This window comes from Labrus bergylta, chromosome 18 (assembly GCF_963930695.1).
Source record: "Labrus bergylta chromosome 18, fLabBer1.1, whole genome shotgun sequence".
Taxonomy (NCBI): domain Eukaryota; kingdom Metazoa; phylum Chordata; class Actinopteri; order Labriformes; family Labridae; genus Labrus; species Labrus bergylta.
Window position 1 is genome coordinate 5,370,280 of NC_089212.1, and position 21,050 is coordinate 5,391,329.

A 21,050-nucleotide genomic window follows, 5' to 3' on the forward strand; every position below is an offset into this window, starting at 1 on the left:
CTGAACATCTGTCAATGCATATGTGTAACGTAAACAATGACAGAACCTTGTGAATCCAAACAAATCAAGACATGCTCCCTACATCCATGCATAACTGAGACGTTCTGTAAACCACACAAACAATCTTGACATTTGTCTAGTGCTCCAGAGTGACTGTACGTTAAGTGCTGTGTGATGTGGTGTGACATAAGGCTAATAAAAATGTTTACGGCCCTCCTCGTCAACTGCTCCATTATTACGTCCCAAAGCCTCGGGGTCATGCTTAAGAGAAAATGGCATACAGATGGAGGGGCCTTTCCAACGCCAAATGTTGCTTGCATAAGATGTAATTTATCGAGGCTTCTAGCGCCGACTTACTGGCTGAATGAGACTTTGCTTGGGAAACTTGTTAGGAGTTTCTTTACTGAATCTAAAGTAGTGGAATTATATGTGTACATTTCCATCCACCCATGGGCTGTACCTACTTAACCTTGAGGAAAAAGTGGCTTTATTAAACAAATAAACATCACTAGGACCACCAGATTTTCACAGATTGAATAACGGCTTATACGTTGTGTGTATCAGGATTTAAGGAGTGTGTAAGCTAGGAAGACTGCAGCTCATAGCCAAGGCCTTGATTTAATGGCGATGTTATTTCATACGTACCTTATATTAGTTGTAAAGTTCCCAGTCTAGAGTAAACATTTAGAACCTGTCTGATACATTAGTTGGATGATATTATCCAGCCAATATGTGGCTATCACATAAACCCTGGTATGAGCGTATCGGTTTTCTGATGTGCACTCATTTGTAAACATTAAAGAGGACATATTATCCCCCTTCTACACCTTTTCAAACAGTCTCCTGCGGTCTAAATGAAACATCTGTGCTGTGCTTTGGTCAAAACATAACATGAATCAAGCACCAGAGGAGGTTTGTGACCCTGTATAAACCAGCTCTCTCAGAACGCTCTGTTTTGGTGTGTGTGTCTCTTTAAATGCAATGTATTAAATTAAATGCAAATTTTTCTCTGTGTTGTAAGACTTATGTAGACCACAAACAAAGGGTTTATTTCACATTCTGTGGGTCAGTAGACACTCAGGTTATCCAAATATATGTTCACAAACACTGTAGAAGTGGATTTTTCATAATATGTCCCCTTTAACATATAACATATATGCTGTATTAAATCCAAACTCCAAAGCTTCACACATTTAGCTGCCTCTACAGTAGCCATAATAAATGAAACCACTAGAAACAAACAACCATCAACATCCAAACAATGCATATGTAAACAGAAGAGCACATACGAGTAACAACCACACTTTACATTGTTGCATGTTACCCATAATGCACATGTCTAATGGCATTATGGGTAACATGCATCAAAACATGTTTATGCAATAAGTGAAATAAAAGATGTCATCGTGTCGTTTGTCCAGCAGAGCATGCTGGGACTTCCTGGCTCACAGAAAGAATAGTGCAACATTCAGCTCGGGGGGGAAAAAGTAACTGACCTACATCAGTGATAATGAGTCTTTGAATAAACTGAACAAGAGGTAATTCGACTTGCAAAAACAAGATTTAGTCTGGATGACATCACACTTCTTTGCATGCATTTAGTCATATTAATCATTACCATCCAGTATTAAGTTTTCCAGTGGTCATTCCTTTTTTCACCAATACATCATGATTAACAACACCATGTTGCCAAAATCTCCACCCTGCAACACCAGTAAACCAGTGAGCAGACTCCCATGGGCCCTCCAAGCTCGAACCCGCCCTCACACAAACTGGAGCTCTTGGCTTTTCTTCACATTCAGAGCCTTTAGACACAGGAAGCCTGTAAGAACATGACACTCTCCTTCCAAAGGGTGATGCAATATTTAATTTCACACAGCATTTTCAAATTTAACAAGCTCTGTGCTTCCCCAACAGCTCATTGTTTGTGGTTTGGGTTGAAAAATACCTACACTGATGTTACCCACTTTCAAAGATTGTTAGAGATTTTACTTTTCACAACCACCACAACCCTAAAGAAACTTCAAATGGAGAGTTTCAGAATCAGAAATACTTTATTAATCCCAAGGGGAAATACGGTGTTACGGTTGCTCTTCACAAAATACATCAGTAGGAAATAAAATAGGATAGAGATAATAAATGTATGTTTATCAGTTTTCTACAACATTAAATAATTCCCAGCAGATCACAATAATCACCCTACAGTCTTTAGTAGTCTTCTTAAAACAGCAGAAACATTTTAGTCAGCTTGTGTGCTGAGGTCAGCATCAGCTTTGCTCCCAGTCCCGGAAGACCAGCCTCAGAAAGAAGAACACTCATTTTTTATCGGAAAAACAACTTAATATTTAGCTCCAAGTAAAAACCTTTCACAAGGTGGCGAGAGCTTCATACGGGCTGGAGCCAGCTCTGCTCGCAGTCCCTCCTGACATCCTGAGTCTGCCAAACAGCGTTAATAACCAAACACTTATTTTTTAAGATAAAACTGCTTTATTAGGTGTTTGTACTAATAAGCTCACGGCCCATGAAACCTCAGCAGGGTCATTTTGGAGAGTTGGTTTTTAAAGTGCTGTCGATCCTGTGTGTTTTCCTGTCGACTATGATGTAGACTGAAAACTGAAGTACACTAACATGACCGACATATTGAGTCAAACTGAACTGCAGTTCTTCAAATATGCATATCAAAGTTGAGAATTTTATTGAGGTAAAATTATGAATCTACACTGTCTCCTTCATGTAGCAGGATTTCCCTCAGTAAATAAACATTAGAAAATAATGAGCTTGAATTAAGAATGTAGCTTAGTATGTCTTGATAGTCTAATGACTGGTGTCCATGTGTATAGCTCTGTTTTACAGCAAGTCTCTTAATGAATTCAGTAAACAGTTCAATCCTTTCTTCATACGTTTGCAGACACTTTCTCTGCGATGGATGTGATTGGTAATTGAGTTACTAACTGTAAGACCGTTTAAGTCTATATCAGCCTCACCTGTCCCGTTGGTGTCGACCATCAGACCCTGGTTGACGTGGTTCTGGATGAGCAGAAGAGTCTGTTCAAAGATCTCCCCGGCTCGCGCCTGCTCCACTGTGTAGGGATCTCGAGGATACCGGAAAAGAGCGAGCAGCTCTCCGGGGGTACGAGGCTGACTGGAGGGATGAGGAACAGAGAGAGAGAGAGGGTGTGTGGGAGGTGGAGAGAAAGAAAAGGTGAGATATAACAAAAGGGAGAGTAAATATGAATACATGTGTAGAGAGACAGTAGACAGTGTGTAGCAGTTTAGAGGGTGTGAAAGAAACACACTTTAGAAGGGAAGCAGGAGAAAAGATCCATTTCAAATGTAACCATAAATAACATTCTTCAGGAGATTTTCTTTTTCTTTTGAGCTCCGGGGCAGGAAAAGCGGGCAGAGCGTTCTCTGTAACTTTCCAGACAAAAAGTTTTTCTGCTGCAGCTCGATAAGGGTCAGAAAGTTCAAACAAAAGAGAAGCCTGAACCATCTCAAGACATTTCACTGATGAGCTGGATCTCCTTCATCAGGAGCTCACCACATGACTCTGTGTTGTTTCCTGCTCTCACTCTTTTCTTGAAGACCGACTGACTGGACAGCTTAACTGTCATTACAAACTACTTTCTCAAAATTTGAATTGAACTCCTCAACCTCAACCCTTTGAAAGCTCAGCCAGAGTCGTATTAAATGGTGTGGAAAACCGTAAAAACCACTCGCCAGTTCCACATGTGTTCTACCCAGCCCGCGGTTTAATACAATAAAAGAATGAAATAAAAAAACAACATGGTTTCACTAGATTGTGGTATGATACACATGTAGGCCAAATGACTGATGAAACATGAGCCGTTATTGTTACATCTTAATGTGAATTCAACAGAATTCTCATTTGAAGGGTCATAGCTGTGTTTTCAAACCTGGGCCAGGTTTTTTCAAACTCATTAGGATTGTTAATGTTTGTCTACAAAGAGTCTTTGCCTTGTTTCAGACAACCTACAGTTCAACCTGAGGCCAACAGCAGCCACACTTTCATTGTCAACTTGTTATTCATCGTCATCTGCTGTCAATTGTAATCGTTACACATTCTCAAACCTTGCTTAGGTCATTTTTTTAAATCCTTTTATTTTCTATTTTGCTCAACCAAGAATAAAGAGCTAGACCTTGTGGATGTAGGATTTCATTTATTGAACTATAAACATCATCCGTTGACAAAAAACAGTAATTGACCTTGTAAAAAGTTGGAAGTGCTCGTCTACTGCTGCCTTGATCACTTCATTTCAGAGGGGGGTTCTGGTGTTTAAATATCAGTGAAACACACAATAACACATAAAACCTATTTCAAGGTAGAGATAGACTGCAAAATCATCCATAATAAAATATAATCACAGCTGGTCAAATACAATCATTGTGTTTATCTGAAAGATCTGTGTTTTGCATAACTGATTTTCTGGTTCAAGATATTTGTCTTCCTCTCAGCTGATGTTAACCCCGGTGTAAAGCTGACAACTGTTACAAAGATCAATTTAGTCTTAGTAGTTATTGCTCCCTTATCCTTGTTTAGTTTTTGTGATCATTTTAAAATGCTGGTTACAGTAATGTGTTGCACTAATAAACAGCTGCTGTTGCATAAAACAACTGATACCTCACAGCAACACGGCTGATTTCCTTTATGAAAAGTGCTAATAGGTTTTCTCTCATGGTCAAATGTGATTCTGTTTTTTATAATTATTATCTCCAGACCAGGTTCAAAGACTCTGGTCTGTGCTATCAGCCAGGGAGGACGCTTCCTCTTGATCTGTGATTGTCATTAAAGAGACCTGGAAATCCCCTAATCTCCATCTAGGTTACCACACTGTGTCTGAGTGTTTGTACACTGTATTTGTGTGTGTGTGGGGGCAGATTGTGTGTGTGTGTGTGTGTGTGTGTGTGTGTGTGTGTGTGTGTGTGTGTGTGCATGCCAAGAAAAATACAACTGCAAACCACATCATTCAGCAGGATGGGAACACTTGAGTTGTACTGAAACCACCTACATCCACATGAAAACTTGACTGAATGAACAAAGACTTGAGGGTACAATCATTCTTTTATCATCATGGAAACGGTCACAATGATGCACCAATGCAAGAGGTCAATATCTGAATGTACAGTAGTTGTCAGAATAATGTCTGAACAGCTGTTTGTACCGCCCCCCCTAAGGCACATTTTTACAACCAGCTTTCAGATTTGAAACTTAAAAAACATAAATCCTCGTGCAGTGCAACAGGAAAGGGCAGCAATATCAGCAGCCTTTGTGAATAGCCACACTCTGTCCCTGCAGGCTCTGACTCAGACCTGGAACATTCAAGTCATGCGCCAAGATAATGTGAGACAAGCTATTTGTACTCAAGCTAAGGCCCCACGAGCAAGTAGCTCTGGACTCAGTCTGTGCAGGGAGACATTTTCATATCCCACAAACTAAAGAAAAGCACATTTACGATTACATTTCTGAAGTGTAACATAGAATAACAAAATATAAACTCCGCTACTGTACATGGGAGCAACCGAGTGTTTTTTCCGGGCAGAAAAGCGCCGTCAGTACGCTTGGGAGTGTTTGAATGAAGCGTTTTGTGCTCTGAGAAGAAAAGTGCTGCATGTCCGTCCTGTCTCTATGACAACCGTTTGTTGACAACGGCCGCTGTATGACTGACGCTGCTCTGTTATTTTTTACTGCATGTTTGATATTTGAGATCGTTTTTTACCCAGATCAGACACGGAGCAAACAGGATGTGAGTACATGGTACGATCCATAGGGGTCTAAACTACGGGGAATATCATACAATTTGAAAAGAGCGGCCGTGACGTCAACAGCGCCTTTCTGATAAAGTTGAAAGTAACATAATTTGTGTTTTTTATGTCACTGACAGATAAGGTAGGCAGATAAGAGATAAGGATAGTTTTTTTTTATTTTTTTTTTACAAGAAACAGCTGTGACATTGCTCTTTATACTTTAGACTCGAGTATAAAAAGTGTCACTGTGTGTGTGTGTGTGTGTGTGTGTGTGTGTGTGTGTGTGTGTGTGTGTGTGTGTGTGCATGGTTGTGTGGGAGCGAGTTTTCATATCTTACCCATCGAAGAGTCGTCTCCTCGTTGACTCGATAGCACTGTCCACATTACGGATGGCCTGCTCAATGGACGTGCTCACAAACGTGTCTCCCTCTCTGCTGACTGCAGGAACTGTGACACATGCAGAAAAAGGTATTGTTTGTCATTAACACTACCCAGTGCATATGAGCCTAACAGTGGTCACATTCAAAGTACAAAGCAAAGAGCTTTCAGTCAATGATGTTCTTTAACTTCTCAAAGATTTGCACTTCAGCCTTCTTTGAGCACATGTCTGGCACACTCCGTCATCGTAGTGTGCCATTGAAAACAGTGAGATTGTGACGTGAGGGCTGAAGGAGTCCAACAACAACTGAGCACTTTGATACAGTTTATGGTTCAGGAGCAGGAGTGCTGCGGCCTGAACCTGAGAAATCTCAGCAGGAAACACCAACACACACAGGGAAGAGCTGACAGGAATCTGATAGCATTGCAGCAGAGTGTGACTAAATTACTGACTGAGTTGGACGGAGTGGATCAACAGAGAGACGGCTCCTGAGTTTACGGGCTTTACACTGATGTGACAGTTATTGACAGTGAATTTATAAACTGCAACACATCAGGATACTCAGTGAAGGGACTTCTGCCTATTGCACAGTTTCCAACTTCCTTGCTCCACTGTCTCCAGTTTGTGACTGTTTATAGAAAGCCCTATGAAAACCGCCCTCCTGCAGCTTGTTTGCATAATCCTGTTCAAACTGAGAAATAAAATAAAATCATGATAGCTAAAGCCTTCATACTTTCTGCAACTGAAGCTTCAAGTTGTATAAATTGGTTGATTACATCATCAAATATGGTTACATGCAGCTGAGAATGACAATGGAAGGGAAACAGAAGGCAGCAGTCTCACAGTGGGAGACAGTTATTTACATAATCTTGTTCAAACTAATCTGAAACATTCTGAACTGATCTAGAAACAATGAAAGCTAGATCAGAACTTACAGAACTTGAGGTTGTGCAGACTTTAGGAATATGTATCAAAAACTGAAGATAGTCTAAAAAATGATAGGCAAAAGACAATACACAAATAATTCAAACAATGAGCAAAATGGTAAATGTCAGCCTGTGGAGCGCAGATAGTCTAGTGTTTATGTCGCACGTCCCATGAACAGAGGCTGTGGTCCTCGTCACAGCGGCTGTGGGTTCAATCCAACCTCAGCCCTTTGCTGCAAGTCATCCCCCGCTCTCTCATCCCAACATTTCCTGTCTCTCTTCAGCTGTCCAATCCAACAGAGGCAAAAATGTCAAAAATATTTTCAAACTATCAATCGCGACCATATCTCAAAAAGTAAAACAACTACAGATTAAATGAGCGTTTGAAGTGTTAAGTTATATATTCTCCATTCAGAATTGTTTTTTGGGTGATGTGCTTGTTCAGCAAATTTGATGAAAAGCACGTTTGAATTAAGTTTATTTTAAAATTCTTAAAGGCAGGGTTGGTCATTTTCAAAAACTTGCTTGATTTTGAAAGTAGCATTCCCTCAGTGCTCGGTCTGCACCCCCTCCCCTCTGTGCTCCCTCAAAAGCCACACCCCTCACTTACATGCAGAAGCACCATTGGTCCAGAAGCTGACCTCAGCTCATGCTTTGAGTGTGGGCTTGTTCATGCAAGAGGTAGAGAACGAGCAGGGAGACAGGGAGGCGTGTGATTGGTTCATCAGATTGGTATCTCGTGGCAGACATTGGTCAAAGTTTTTACAGACTTACAAACTGATACAGATGATGGATTTTCTTTGTGTCTTTTTCAGAGAACATCAGTTATTAATGTCTGTCAGGACCTGAAGACAATTTCAACCAAAATCTTAAAAAGTGGATCTGAAGAAAATGACCAACCCTGCCTTTAATACAGTCCCAAATTAAAACAAATATAAATTACTATGCTGGCATGACATTTTTTCCACTTGCTGTCAAATCTTGAACACAATACTAAAAAAAAAAATATTAGTGCAAAGATATGATTTTAGATTTGTCCCACCTGTGACCGTTAGCACCATACTAGCAACCTGGTAGCCGATGGGATTGCGGGCAATGCACTCGTAGCGACCAGCATCAGCCGTGCCCACATCCTTCACCTCCAGATAACCCTCGGGGCTGATGTGGAACTTCCCGCTCTCTGTCACCTGAACACCATCCTGGGGGAGAGAGAGAGAGAGAGAGAGAGAGAGAGAGAGAGAGAGAGAGAGAGAGAGAGAGAGAGAGAGAAATAGAGAGAGAGAGAGAGAGTAGGGGGTGGGAAGAGGGCAAAAGTCATGACCCTGTGAACAAGCATGTGAAGTTGGGTGTCAGATTACTGGAGAAGGATTAAGAGCTTCACAGATGGGACCTTTTATGTCAAGAGCATTGAGCTGTTTAGTCTGCATCGATGTTTTTGGAGAGAAGTTATCTCCAACATGTTATTTACCTCTTGACATTTCTGACTGATATTTCTTCAGTTAGTTATTAAAATGACCACACACTGCTCCTTCAGTTAAGTTTTTTTTTTAACCCAGTGACCTCTGCAGTGAATGGGTGTCGAGCAGCTTACTCAGCCGACAGAAGCTCTATCATCTAACCTTGTTCCAGGTGAGGACGGGCTGTGGCTGGCCCTGAGCGCTGCAGGGAATCTGGGCGTCCTGGCCAGACTCCACCGTCAGGTCCCTTGGAGCATTTGTGAAAACAGGCGTTACTGAATGAGTTAAAACATACACACACACATGCGCATGTGTTAATGATTATACACTGTTGCTCAGAATAATGTACATGAAAAAATGCATCAATTACGGCAGACATTGACTAATCTGAGCATTTTACACTCCTACTTATGTGTTGCACTGCAGGGCTGACAAATATTCAACAGCTTAAAGTCATTGTGGAGCACAAAGAGATGATGAGGGCATTGCGTATTTTGAAATGAAAATGAAAAACACTTGCTTCATTTGTTGGCAAATAGTGCAATGACCAATTCTGCCACCCAAAGACTAACTTTTTGGAAGAGCAAAAACTGTATCAAAGTTGCAGTTACTAAAAGATTAAACTCAAACCTCTGGCAGAGTGCAGCGAGTGTAGTCAATGAGGTCGGCTTTGAGATCTTTCTCGCTAATTTCACTCTCTACCCATCAAACTAATTAAATCAGTTTGAACTGGTATTATTACCAATATCTTAAAGAGGACATATGATCCCCTTTCTCCACCTTTTCAAACAGTCTCCTGTGGTCTAAATGAAACATCTGTGCTGTGCTTTGGTCAAAATATAACATGAATCAAGCACCAGAGGAGGTTTGTGACCCTGTATAAACCAGCTTTCTCAGAACACTCCGTTTTGGTGTGTGTCTCTTTAAATGCAATGAACCCCCCTGATTTTTACTGGTAGACGTCACTCCTTTGCTAGTGAGAATAAAAATGGCGGACCTGCGCAAAAGTTTTGTTCTAGGCTGGGGGTGGAGTCCATATGTGGAGATACCAGGGGAGGGGAGGGTATTTGTTTTACCAGGATCCCACTGTGACATCACAAGGAGAGCAAATTTGAAACTGAGCATTTTTCTCTGTGTTGTAAGACTTATGCAGACCACAAAGAAAGGACTGGATGGATTTATTTCACCTTTTGTGTGTCAGTAGACACTCAGGTTACCAATATATATGTTCAAAAACACTAAAAGGATTTTTCATAATATGTCCCCTTTAATGATACCTATTTATCTAAAAGCTAAAGGAAACACGTAAAAAAATCATGCAGCTATGACAGTGATCTCTCTTCTATGGTAATTCTTTGTCTGTAACTTTCTGTCTATTCAAGTGGTAATTTTTATACCCCAGGACAATGGCTGATTTGATCCAAAGAAGTGTTGTTAATTCACTCTGCTCTAGCATGAAATCAGAAACTACCTACATGTTGTAGTCAAATGACAAAGCAGCTGTCAGGCAACACTTAACAATCCCCTCAGTTTTTTGGGGAGTTGCTGCAGTTAGGATTTATAGAGGATGAATTGAGTGTAGTGGAACAAATCTGTGTTGTCATTTTTAAACTGAATATTCTTTTTTCTTTTTACACTTTTCATTAAATCAATGACGAGCATATTGTTCTTCCAAATTACGAGTTCTAACCCTAACATTTGATACATATGTACCCAACACAACTTCTCTCTTTTTCCATGAATTTAAAAACAGCAATTTATGTACACAGGGTTTCAGGCCAAACATCACAAATGGCATCTTCACTACATCATTCACACACAGCGTCGAGCTTGACTTTCAGACACTTTCATGATTTCCATGTAGCAGGCAGCAATGAGCCCCCCCCCCGGGGCCATGGGAAAATCCCAAAAGTTAGAAAACATAAACTAGAGTGGGAGGCAGTTTTATACACGTCTGACACTAATTAACAGCCTCTAAATCAAAGTTGAACTTTCTAAAACACAGGGTTCATTGCAGGGTACAGTACACAGCGTTAAAGCTGCAGGCAATCTGTTACCACATATTTACCACTGGGATGTGAGCACAGCAAATTGAAACAAATACACACTATCACAGATGTACTGACATATCTGTTGAAAGGAGACCAGCTTTACATCCTGCTAATCCCTGCTTTCACTTTCTCCTAAAGCCTCCCCTCTTCTCCTGCACCGCACTCCGCATACGGCTGCTATCATCATGCACAGGCAGCATGGCTGCGGGCTCGTATAGCTCTTTAACGGAGAGGGGGCCATTATACAACATGTACTTTGAGCCATGTTAACAACCGTTACTACATGGAAAAACATGGTGTCATCACAGGATTACAGACTGCCATGCTCGCCTGTGATATGTCAAGCCTGTAATTTAATCCACACACACACAAATAAAGCCATCTGCAGTGCACACGAGGAAGAAGCAGTGAAAAAAATAAAACTTTGCAAAATGAAACATGTGAAAACCTAAGAACATGCAGAATAAATCACTACACTAAACAGTCAAATAAAATGACATTGCACAAATGAACACCAAAAAATAAAAAAAGACACAAATATTCCTCACACACACAACATGTCTTTCAGTCTTTGCATTCAATGCACCAGTATAACTCAGACATGTATGTAAACAGCATATTAGACCCGTAAAAGTAGCGCTGCACCACTCCCACCATCTCAACATTTCACCACCTAGCACTCCCCCCACTCCCCCCACTCCAATCCTCCCACCCTACACAATCATGCTGTGTTTGAAAAGGGCTTTCAGCAGCCACACTCTAAGAGCCTGTTTGTGAAAGACTTGTTTCAGTTACATGTTTCCCTTTGTCCCACAGAACAGGTTGGCCTTCAGCGGGACCAACACTGTAATAACTTTATCTCGGGTTAATTCTGGCGCATTCAAAACCTATTTTTCAAACGTTCAGGGTATCCAATGACTTATTGCTGCAAAGGTTTTGCTCCAATAGATTGTTTCAGCATGCAGCCATTAAACAGGCAGTGTCGCCTGCAATCAAATTCTGCATGAAATCAACATAGGTCTACTAAAAGAGCAGATCACAGCTGCTGGTGAAGGAATCTCCTGGAGCAATTCTAAAGCTGTATGTACTTAGGAGTCGTTTAGACCCTGAATAATGTGGAAATATGTTTGAAAATACCAGAATAATGGTTTAACTTTCTCTTACATTGTGAAACCTGTGGCTTCTTTCCATATCAAGCTACCTGTGACTCATTCTCACTAATACCTCTGAGGCTTCACCCTTCACCCTCACCTCTCTGCTGGATGCTGAGCTGCACAGCGGCTTGCACAGTCCCTACAGGGCTGACCGCCTGGCACTCGTACTGGCCCTCATCGTGGGCGGCCACCCGGGTGATGCGGAGAGTCCCAGAAGACAGGACTACATGGCGGCGGTCGAGGGGTAAAGGACTGCCTCCGCGTGTCCAGGCAATCACAGGCTGGGGGTAACCAGTCGCCTCACACGGGAAGTCCACAGTGTGGCCCTCCAGGACTGACTGGTCCTGAGGTGTCACTGTGAGCTGAGGGATCGCTGGAGGCAGAGGGGACAGAAAGCATTACAGTTTGTGCACCTGTAGCCGAGATATCATTACAAGCAATTAGACTGTGAGTCCTAACTATAAAACATGAATATGTAAAGGTCAGGGGGGTCAGTTAGTAAAGGAGAACCTAACTTGTTATACACGTGAACAGACACATAATAGTCTAACTAGTTTGACACTTAAAATCTGCCATCTTCATGGTCTTCAACACTCAGTTTCAGGAAGAAAGTTTTATATCTGTGTAGAGCGGCCCTGAGTTTATTTAAGGTTAGAGATCCTAACGTCCAGGAGGATAATAGAAGTTAGCCTGTGGGTGTATGATTCCACTCCCAAGTGAACTTGTAGTTTACATTCGTCAGTGTTTCCCACAGAATGACTTCAACTGTGGCCTGGACAATGGCTGCATTTGTTTTATAAATATTGAAAAGAATAAATGACCCCTAGATTACCACTCCGTCTCTTTGTTTGAGAGACAGTCACCTCTGACCACTAGAGACATTTGGTTAGAGTCAACATTTGGAGATATTTTCCTCAGGTGATTTCCAGATATTCTATTCATCAATCAGGAAGGAATTCATTTATGTTTTGTATCATGTGAGACTAAAAGTTTCTACATCTCCATCAGCGGATAGTAGGTGTAAAAATCACTAACTTTGTTTCCTTTTTGACATGGTTACATTTTCCCCATGAAATGAAAACTACAAGTTCCAGGTTTAAATCCAGAGTTCTTGTGGTAAATGTTAATTTTTCTGCAAATATCTGACAAATATATTTCAATAAAGCATTAACTGAGTTTTTTTTTTACATCTAAATAAATGTTTTTTTCTTTTCATGTAAAATGCTTCAACTGTCTGATGACTCATCCTGCACTCACATTCAGGCGTTTACTAATTTTTAGACCAATTTTAAAAGCTTTTGTCAAAGCTAACGATCCAATCAAATTCATTCCAACGTAATGTAAAAACTGACTTATTTATGGAGAAATGATCAAACAGAGAAAAGTGAGTCCTCCTACCTTGTACAATAATAAAAGCAGTAGCATGTATGGTGTCAACATTATTGGAGGCAAAGCAGGTGTACTGTCCTCCGTCAGCCTGGACCACGTTCTGGATGTAAAGCCCTCCGGAGGGCGTGATGTTGATGCGAGCGTCGTTTGGCAGGGGGGTTCGATCGCCTTTGGTCCAGGAGACCCGGGGCTGGGGTTGGCCTGTGGCGCTGCATTCAAGGGTCACACTCTCTCCCACCAGCACCTCTGTGTTCTGGGGCTGGATCACAAAACTTGGCCGTGCTGGAGGAAGAGGGAAAGGAGGGGCATGGGAATAGGGTTAGATTAATTAGGTGAGAGGGGATTGTTCTATCTGAGTCTGTGGTTTGAGTAACCGCAGAGTGTTAGGAACCTGGTGGGGACCCTACATAAGTGTCAAGAAAATGTTTAAAAGAAAGTTATTGAGAAAAAACATGTGTGCACTTCGACGGTCAGTTTATGCACAAACATCACCTTTGTATATTTGTGACTTCTGCCAAAACAACCTCCTGTGTGTATCGCAAAATGTGGCTGAGCCCATATTTGGCGAGTGATTACAGTGGAGTCAGAGGAAATATGTACACAGCGAGAGGCCTCGAGTTTACAATCACACGGAGACAGGAAACGCACAACATCTGCTTTCAGAAACCGCTCCTTAACGAGAGGTCATCGTTTCAGCCATCTGTCACCCGGCGGTGAACCTTTAGGTCGTCTGCAGACAGGCGTGCTTATCTCCTACTGAGAGAGACATCGATCACAGTATGACTGAGTGATGTGAGAGTGTAAGAGTGTACATGTATATCAGGCAGAGCACAGAGGAAACGAGCGACAGAGACAAAGGACAGGATGTACTCGTGTGTGTGTGTGTGTGTGTGTGTGTGTGTGTGTGTGTGTGTGTACATGAAAGCCAGCATGTTTGAGTCACAGCTCAGAGGGACATCCCAGTTGTTTGACCTCCTGAACTCTCAGAATATCCTCAGTGCTACTGACAGTGTGTACACCTGGCTCTATTTTATCATGTTTCTACACCAAACAAGGGATGATGATTATTCACCATTACTGTAACATTCACAATCTCTACTATTGATACTTTCCTATTATTTTGTTGAAAGTTGAGAGAACAATTTTTTTATTTTAATAGAACTGGATTTGTTTTTCAGTTAGGAGGTTAAACAGTTCATAATACCATCTGTAAAATCGTCTTAAAACATTTCATTTCCTGCTTAAAACAATATTTATTGAAGTTTCTGATTCAACACACAATGTCTTCTTCTTCTTGTTACATTTAAAAACGTTATGATGATGGTTAAACTTTGCCTTATAGTTACATATAGTCATCACTGACCTGACCTTGGACCCGTCATAATGTAACCTTGTTTAGTTAGATAACTTTTATCCTGAATTTAAAATGAATGACTAGTTTTAACTAATGGGACATGGTACAAAGTTACAGTGTTTTTTTTTGTTGTTGTTATTTTTGGGATCTTTAACCCTTTTTATATAGGAAAGCTGAAGAGAGTAAGGGAATGTTGTGAGGAGAGAGCGGGGGATGACTCCAGCGCTGCAGTAACGGTGTTCTTACCACGGCTGGAAAGGTATTACTCACTGTATGTATTTCATTAGGATATATTTGACATCTGCTATTTAATGTTTAAAATGTTGAACATTATAACTTTAAGTTTTTATGTTAATATGCTATACAACTTATTCAGTCTAAATATTATTCTGACAGTTTTTCATCATTGTTGCATTTTGCAGTTTAAGTACTTTGGATAAGAGCATGTAGAGCTTCAATTCAGTGACTTACAGGGGGCTCCAAAATATCGCAGAGTGACCTGTGAAGTCTTGACCTCCCCTGCCACATTTTTGGCCATGCACTGGTAGACACCCTGATCCGTCTCCCTGGTGTCCTGGATCATTAGAGTCCCGTCCTCCAGCAGGTTCAGACGACTGTCATCTCGCATGTTTAAAGCATTGCTGCGATGAGGGGGCATAGAAAGACATCACATGCAACATGAAGCGACACATGTTTTACATCGGACAAGCTCAATCCAGACTCTCTGACTTTTGCTTTATGTACTAAACTAACACACACGTTCAAACAAGAAGTAGCTGAAAACAGTCAGTATATTGTCATGTTCAGAGCACTGAGTGTCTTACTTGTTCCTGAGCCAGATGATCTGTGGTTTAGGATTGCCTTCAGCCCTGCAGGTGAAGTAGACAGTGTTTCCTGATGTAACATCCACATCCTGGGGCTCTGAGGTGATCCTGGGTACCTCTGGAGGAAAAAGGCAAAAGAGGAGAATGCAATATGACCAGGGATGTAACAATTCACGATAATGATTCTCACACAATTTATTTTAGAAAATGAGACTTTAGACAAAGTATGAGAGGACTGAAAAAGATTCCTTTACTTTTTTCATGAAAACACCAATGCACCTCGTAATCTCTTTGGCTCTTGCACTCGTTTGGGCGAGCGGAGCTGCAAACCTGCTTGTCAGTGGGGTTTGGCCTTGTGTGGATTAAATGCTGGTTGTGCTATTTGTGTAGTTCTCTGTCTTCATGCAATATCTGCACAGAGTCTTTCTCTCGTCTGTTATCTTCTCTCCTCTTTCATTTTCTGTCTTGGGGAAGCCAAAATGCTTCCACACCTGCGATTTAAAAGACGGTGGTGCATCCTCAATTTCTAAACCTCGCTCTGCAGCTGCTGACGCTCACCATGTTATTGAGATTCTTTTTTCAGAGTACCGATGTGAACCTTGACTCCTTTGAATCGCTTTTTTCACTGACTCACAATTAATCTTTACATCCTTAAATATGACTATGTGAGGATAAATGTTTATGCATTCATTTGTCTTTCTCTGTGTTTATCAGATGAACCAAGTCGATCCGTCTCATCTGTCCAATGGGGCTGGCTTGTAAGAGGCTGAAGCAAGTCATCATCACTGAAGATATTCAAAGTTAGTAACAGAAGAGTTAGTTATTATAAAAGTTAGTTCAGTTCTTTAGTCTGTGCTTAAAGAAGCTTACATCACAGATTGAAGTGTAAAAAGTGTATATGGGTTTCTTAGATGCTCAACCACAATACCACCAACACAATCCTCGTCTTCATTTGTGTATTAACACACTGCACAGAGGAGGAGAACAAAAGTTTCTAGCTCCTCAAACGATAAACTACAGTGGCTGATAAACACACTCACACACTCATTCAGTCCACTCTCGTGTGTCGGGTGTGTGTGTGTGTGTGTGTGTGTGTGTTTATCGTATCTGTGAACCAGGACAGAGCCTGGGAAGCGCTCCTGAAGCACTGCCCACTTCCTTTTAGCACACATGTAAACAAACTGGGGTGGCTCAAACGCTGTGAGCACATGACACTCTGCAGCGTAAAAAGGTTGAGCCTGGACACAGAGTTAAAAAAAAAAGCCTGAAAATAATCTAGTATCACTGCTGAGACCCTGCTTATGATTGTTTTTGTAAAAGTGACATATCTATTCAGCAGATGTGTCAGCGATGTCCAAACAGAGAACGAGAGACGAATACACACACGCACGCACGCACGCACGCACGCACGCACGCACGCACGCACGCACCTTTAACAACTGTGTAGCTCATGAATTCATCGCCTGATAGGTTCTGTTCTTTTCAAAGATAACTAAAGTTCCCCTTTTGTAAGCAAGTTTTAAGAATTTTTTTAAAATATAATTTAAAATAAATATAAGTCTTTGAATGTAGAACTACGTCACATAGAGTACCAGAACATGTATTTATTTCATGTTTATCTGTATAGGGACACGTATGGAGCAAGTCAACTGAAGCCACACACTACAGCTTTTATAGCCGAAGCTAATTTGTAATGCCCCTCCCTAGATGGGCAACATACATAAAGGTCATGCTGTTGTTGGGGCGCTGGTGGCGCAGTGGTTAGAGTACGCGCCCCGTGTATGGAGGCTGTAGTCCACCAAGCGGACGGCCCAACTGAGCTGTAAAGAACATTTCAAAATATCCAAAAATAAATAGTGTATGACTTTATAACCTAATAAATTACAGGTCACACAGCCTTACTAACAACAATAACCTTTGACCCAGAAGAAAGTCAAGCTCCCTTGTGCGCCTTGGTAAACCGATAGAAACAAGCACATGGCACATGCAGCCAGTTTTATTCCAGCCGATGACATTTGTTGCAAGTTATTCCTCTCTCTCTTCTATTTCCTGTCTGCATCTTCACCTTCACTATGCACAAAGATAAATAATGAGCAAAAAATACCTAAAGAAAAGTAACTTTCTACATTGACTGGTCAACTCTGAGCCCCCTTTTTGTTCCACACACACAGTGCACATGTGGAGGACACATTTCAGAACAGCCCTTCAAACTGTTCTCTCCGCTCTGCTGACATTTTATATAATCCATAGGATGAAGCCAAATCTTCAGACAACAGCAGGTAAACCAAACCTAAACTCATAAGAGGCTAAGAATTCTTTCTCCTTCTTATCAAAGAGCGACTCCACATTTAACAGCTGGACTGTAATTGCAGTGTGTTTTTGTTTTGTAACCCGACCTTAATCTGATGAGGAGGCCCGCCTGGTTTCATCAGATACCACTTGTGCAGGGAGGTGGCACCTCATCTCAAGGAGGATGGCTGTTTTGACAGCTGTTCAACACGCTGTGCATTGTTCGGCCCCATTTACAGGAGGCAGAGACGGAGAACACGGAGGGAGGAGCGGAATAACTTCCACCATGTTTTCAAGCACACATTCCTCCTCTGCTGGCTCGCTATGCAGACTGATGAAGTGGAGGGGGTTACACCGAGCAAGAATGGGCAAGTTGGGGCCATCAAATTAGCTGCAGAGATTTAAATGCGGTTGGGTTACAGTCAGCTGCCAACTAGCCTGCCTGGCTCAAGCTGCAGCATTGAGAGAGAGAGAGCTGGAGGAAACGCAGAGCTAAGACTGTGGGATTTACTGCTGCAGGAGCTTTAGACACCGGTTCAAAAAGCAACAGACTTACAGTAAATGTGGCCTTTCATTTGGACTTCCAGTAAGTAAAAAGAATTAAGACACAATGTGCTAAAGCATCACTCTCACAGTGTTTGAAAAACCTAGATTAGATGCTGATGTATTTCCAAGGTGAGGTCAATTTAATTTATTTTTAATTGCAACATATATTGAAAAAAACAAAAATCCTGCCAAAATTAGATATATCTAAACCCTGATATTGACTACAAATATAACTACTGTTTCTGAACTCTTAATGCGTAAAAAAAAAATCTCATCTTATATTTGTGTAGCATGAAGGGAATTTAATTTAAAGGTCATTGTGCTTCACGTTTTGAGAAATGACAAATAAATGGCCGTGGTGTCTCGATGAGTTTGCTGAAACAATGTCAGCTAACCAGAACAAGACTTGAAAGATGTCACAAATCTGAGGAGACTGGGAGCCTTTTTTTAAAGTCTGCGAAATCAATATGATTCTAATAAATTGTTGGGCTAGAACGAAAAGAAACAGTTAGATATTTCCAGTTGCAGGCGGGATATATCTGCCGTTACTCTTGGTCTGCTATCTGTATCACATAGAGGCAGAACGGTGGGACAGTTACTCCGCCCCTGATCAGCCATCAAAGGCGGCAACAGAGGAGCAATGTATGACATCGAACTGGAAGAACAGCGCTGTGTGTGTGGCAGGCTGTAACACAATGTGACACACACAATGAGACAGGAATATGACGCTGTTGTTGATGTAATGTGTGAGTACAAAGCAGTAGACACAGGACCTGTGTGAAGACACAGATCTTTAGACTGTCTCCAGTACTCCTCTAGTTTCAACACTTAGACTCAGTTTGAATAAGAGTTTTTTTCTATATCTGCTGCAGAGTAGGAAACTATTAGCAGTAAAATGTAATCCAATAGGATTCGGATTTTTACAGCTCAAGACCTTTCACAGAGTTATGTAATTCCCTCCAGACATAATAAAACCTCTCTGTTGGAACATTTGTGAACAGATGGGTATCTTGATTCATTTTCAACACAAGTTCTTCTGTGCACAAATCAATAACCATGACTGTAAACCTCTCTCCGTGTCCTCTGGTTTGATTGGTGAGGTCTAGGGCTTCACAGCGATAGTGCCAACACACACACACACACACACACACACACACACACACACACACACACACACACACACACACACACACACACACACACACACACACACACACACACACACACACACACACACACAAAACAAACAAACAAACAAACAGCACTCTCATCTCATTGACAGACTGAGCAGATGCTTCTGGTCTCTGAACCTGGAGTGACTAGAGGCTAAAATGAGGGGGGGGGGGGGGGGGGAGTCCTTTTTCCCAGGCAAGAAGCACAGCTGGCTGTGTATGTATAGAGTCAAACAGCTGGGTGCCTGCAGACCTCAGACACAAATGGAGGATACTGTGTGTGTGTGTGTGTGTGTGTGTGTGTGTGTGTGTGTGTGTGTCTGTGACTAAGTGTGTGTGTGTGTGTGTGTGTGTGTGTGTGTGTCTGTGACTAAGTGTGTGTGTGTGTGTCTGTGACTACGTGTGTGTGTGTGTGTGTGTGTGTCTGTGACTAAGTGTGTGTGTGTGTGTGTGTATGCGTGTGTGAGACAGGGTGACTAAGCAGACATGGGTCTTTGGGGGGTGGGTGGGGGGGTCAGCTGTGACATACCTGTGATTAAAGAAATTGGAGACAAATTGCAGAATTGAGAAGTTCTATGATAATCATTTTCTGTATGCATTTGTTAAAAGCTCCAAGGTTTGAATTAGAGTCCGACCAAACAAGAGTCGAGGGGGGAAGGAGCCACAGGTCGGACTCAAACCCGGGCCGTCCGCTTGAAGGACTATAGCCTCCGTACGACCTAACTGCAAGGCCATCTGTGCCTTAGACTTTCATACTACTAATGAATTGATACTATATCAGTCGGCATATAAAAAAAACCCCAGGGACTCAGTGGTTCTCAACTGGTGGGTTGTGACCCAAAAGTGGGTCGTGGAGCTGTTGTCAGAGGGTCATGAAAGTGTCAAAAAGTCTGTGAAGCGCTTTGTAATGTGTTTTTTTTCTTCAGTTTCTTGCATCTGGTAAATGTTTCGTACTGTCCGAGATCCAAACAGCACAATTTTTCTGATCATTTAAGAAAATGTTGGATATCGAGGTCGGTTTTCTCATTGCGGTGTTGCTGGTGGGTCCTGAGGCTCGACGGGTTGAGAACCTCTGCTCTAGATACCCTAAAGAAAATAATAACTGTCCCTGTTTTGAAAGTGCCAACAAAACATTGTAGGATCTTCTACGACTGTCATGCTCAGTCCGAGTCCCTTTTAATATGTCCATACCACAGTTGAGCTCCTCAGCGGTGAGTGTGGCTACAGATCGTCCCTGCAGGCGGCTCGGGTAGTCGCAGGTTGCAGCAGCCTGGGCGTTCCCCGACTCAGCGTACTGCTTCAGCAGGTCAGCCAGCCACAGCAGCTCACAATCACAGTTTAATGAGTTTGAATCCAGCCGCCTGAACACACAGAAGACACAGACACACATATGAAGTAAGAAACACACATAGCTTGTATATGCAGTGCATGCAGCAGGGGTGTGAATCCTCTCTGGCAGGTCCAGTCCACATCAGTCCAAACAGAGGGGCTCAGCAGGGCCATTTTGGAAGACCCTCTCTTTCCTCTGTGGGAAAGTATCTCTTTGCTTGGCTTGGCCTCTGGTACCTGATCCAGCTTTCACTTCTACCACAATGTGCCCATTATGCATGACATGGCTTTCAGACAATGTTACTGGCTCTGAATTACATTCACAGTTTGTGAAGCTCTTTTTAAGAAAAATAAAAAAAAACGTATTGAGAAGAAAGTCATTAACAGAATATATTTTTAGGCACACCTTTTGAT

General features: G+C 41.8%; 1 protein-coding gene across 2 annotated transcripts in view; it reads right to left on the minus strand.

Annotated features, from left to right (window-relative positions):
* Positions 1–21,050, minus strand: part of LOC109994603 (peroxidasin) — a 62,505-nt gene that overhangs the window by 13,475 nt on the left and 27,980 nt on the right. For both annotated transcript variants that reach the window (XM_065966291.1, XM_020648020.3), the window contains 9 exons: positions 20,499–20,668; positions 15,301–15,418; positions 14,948–15,117; positions 13,132–13,404; positions 11,831–12,106; positions 8,691–8,803; positions 8,114–8,270; positions 6,105–6,213; positions 2,985–3,142 (listed from right to left, as the gene is read on the minus strand). In XM_065966291.1, the coding sequence (XP_065822363.1) occupies positions 2,985–3,142; positions 6,105–6,213; positions 8,114–8,270; positions 8,691–8,803; positions 11,831–12,106; positions 13,132–13,404; positions 14,948–15,117; positions 15,301–15,418; positions 20,499–20,668 (1,544 nt within the window). The remainder of the gene's footprint in view (positions 1–2,984; positions 3,143–6,104; positions 6,214–8,113; positions 8,271–8,690; positions 8,804–11,830; positions 12,107–13,131; positions 13,405–14,947; positions 15,118–15,300; positions 15,419–20,498; positions 20,669–21,050) is intronic.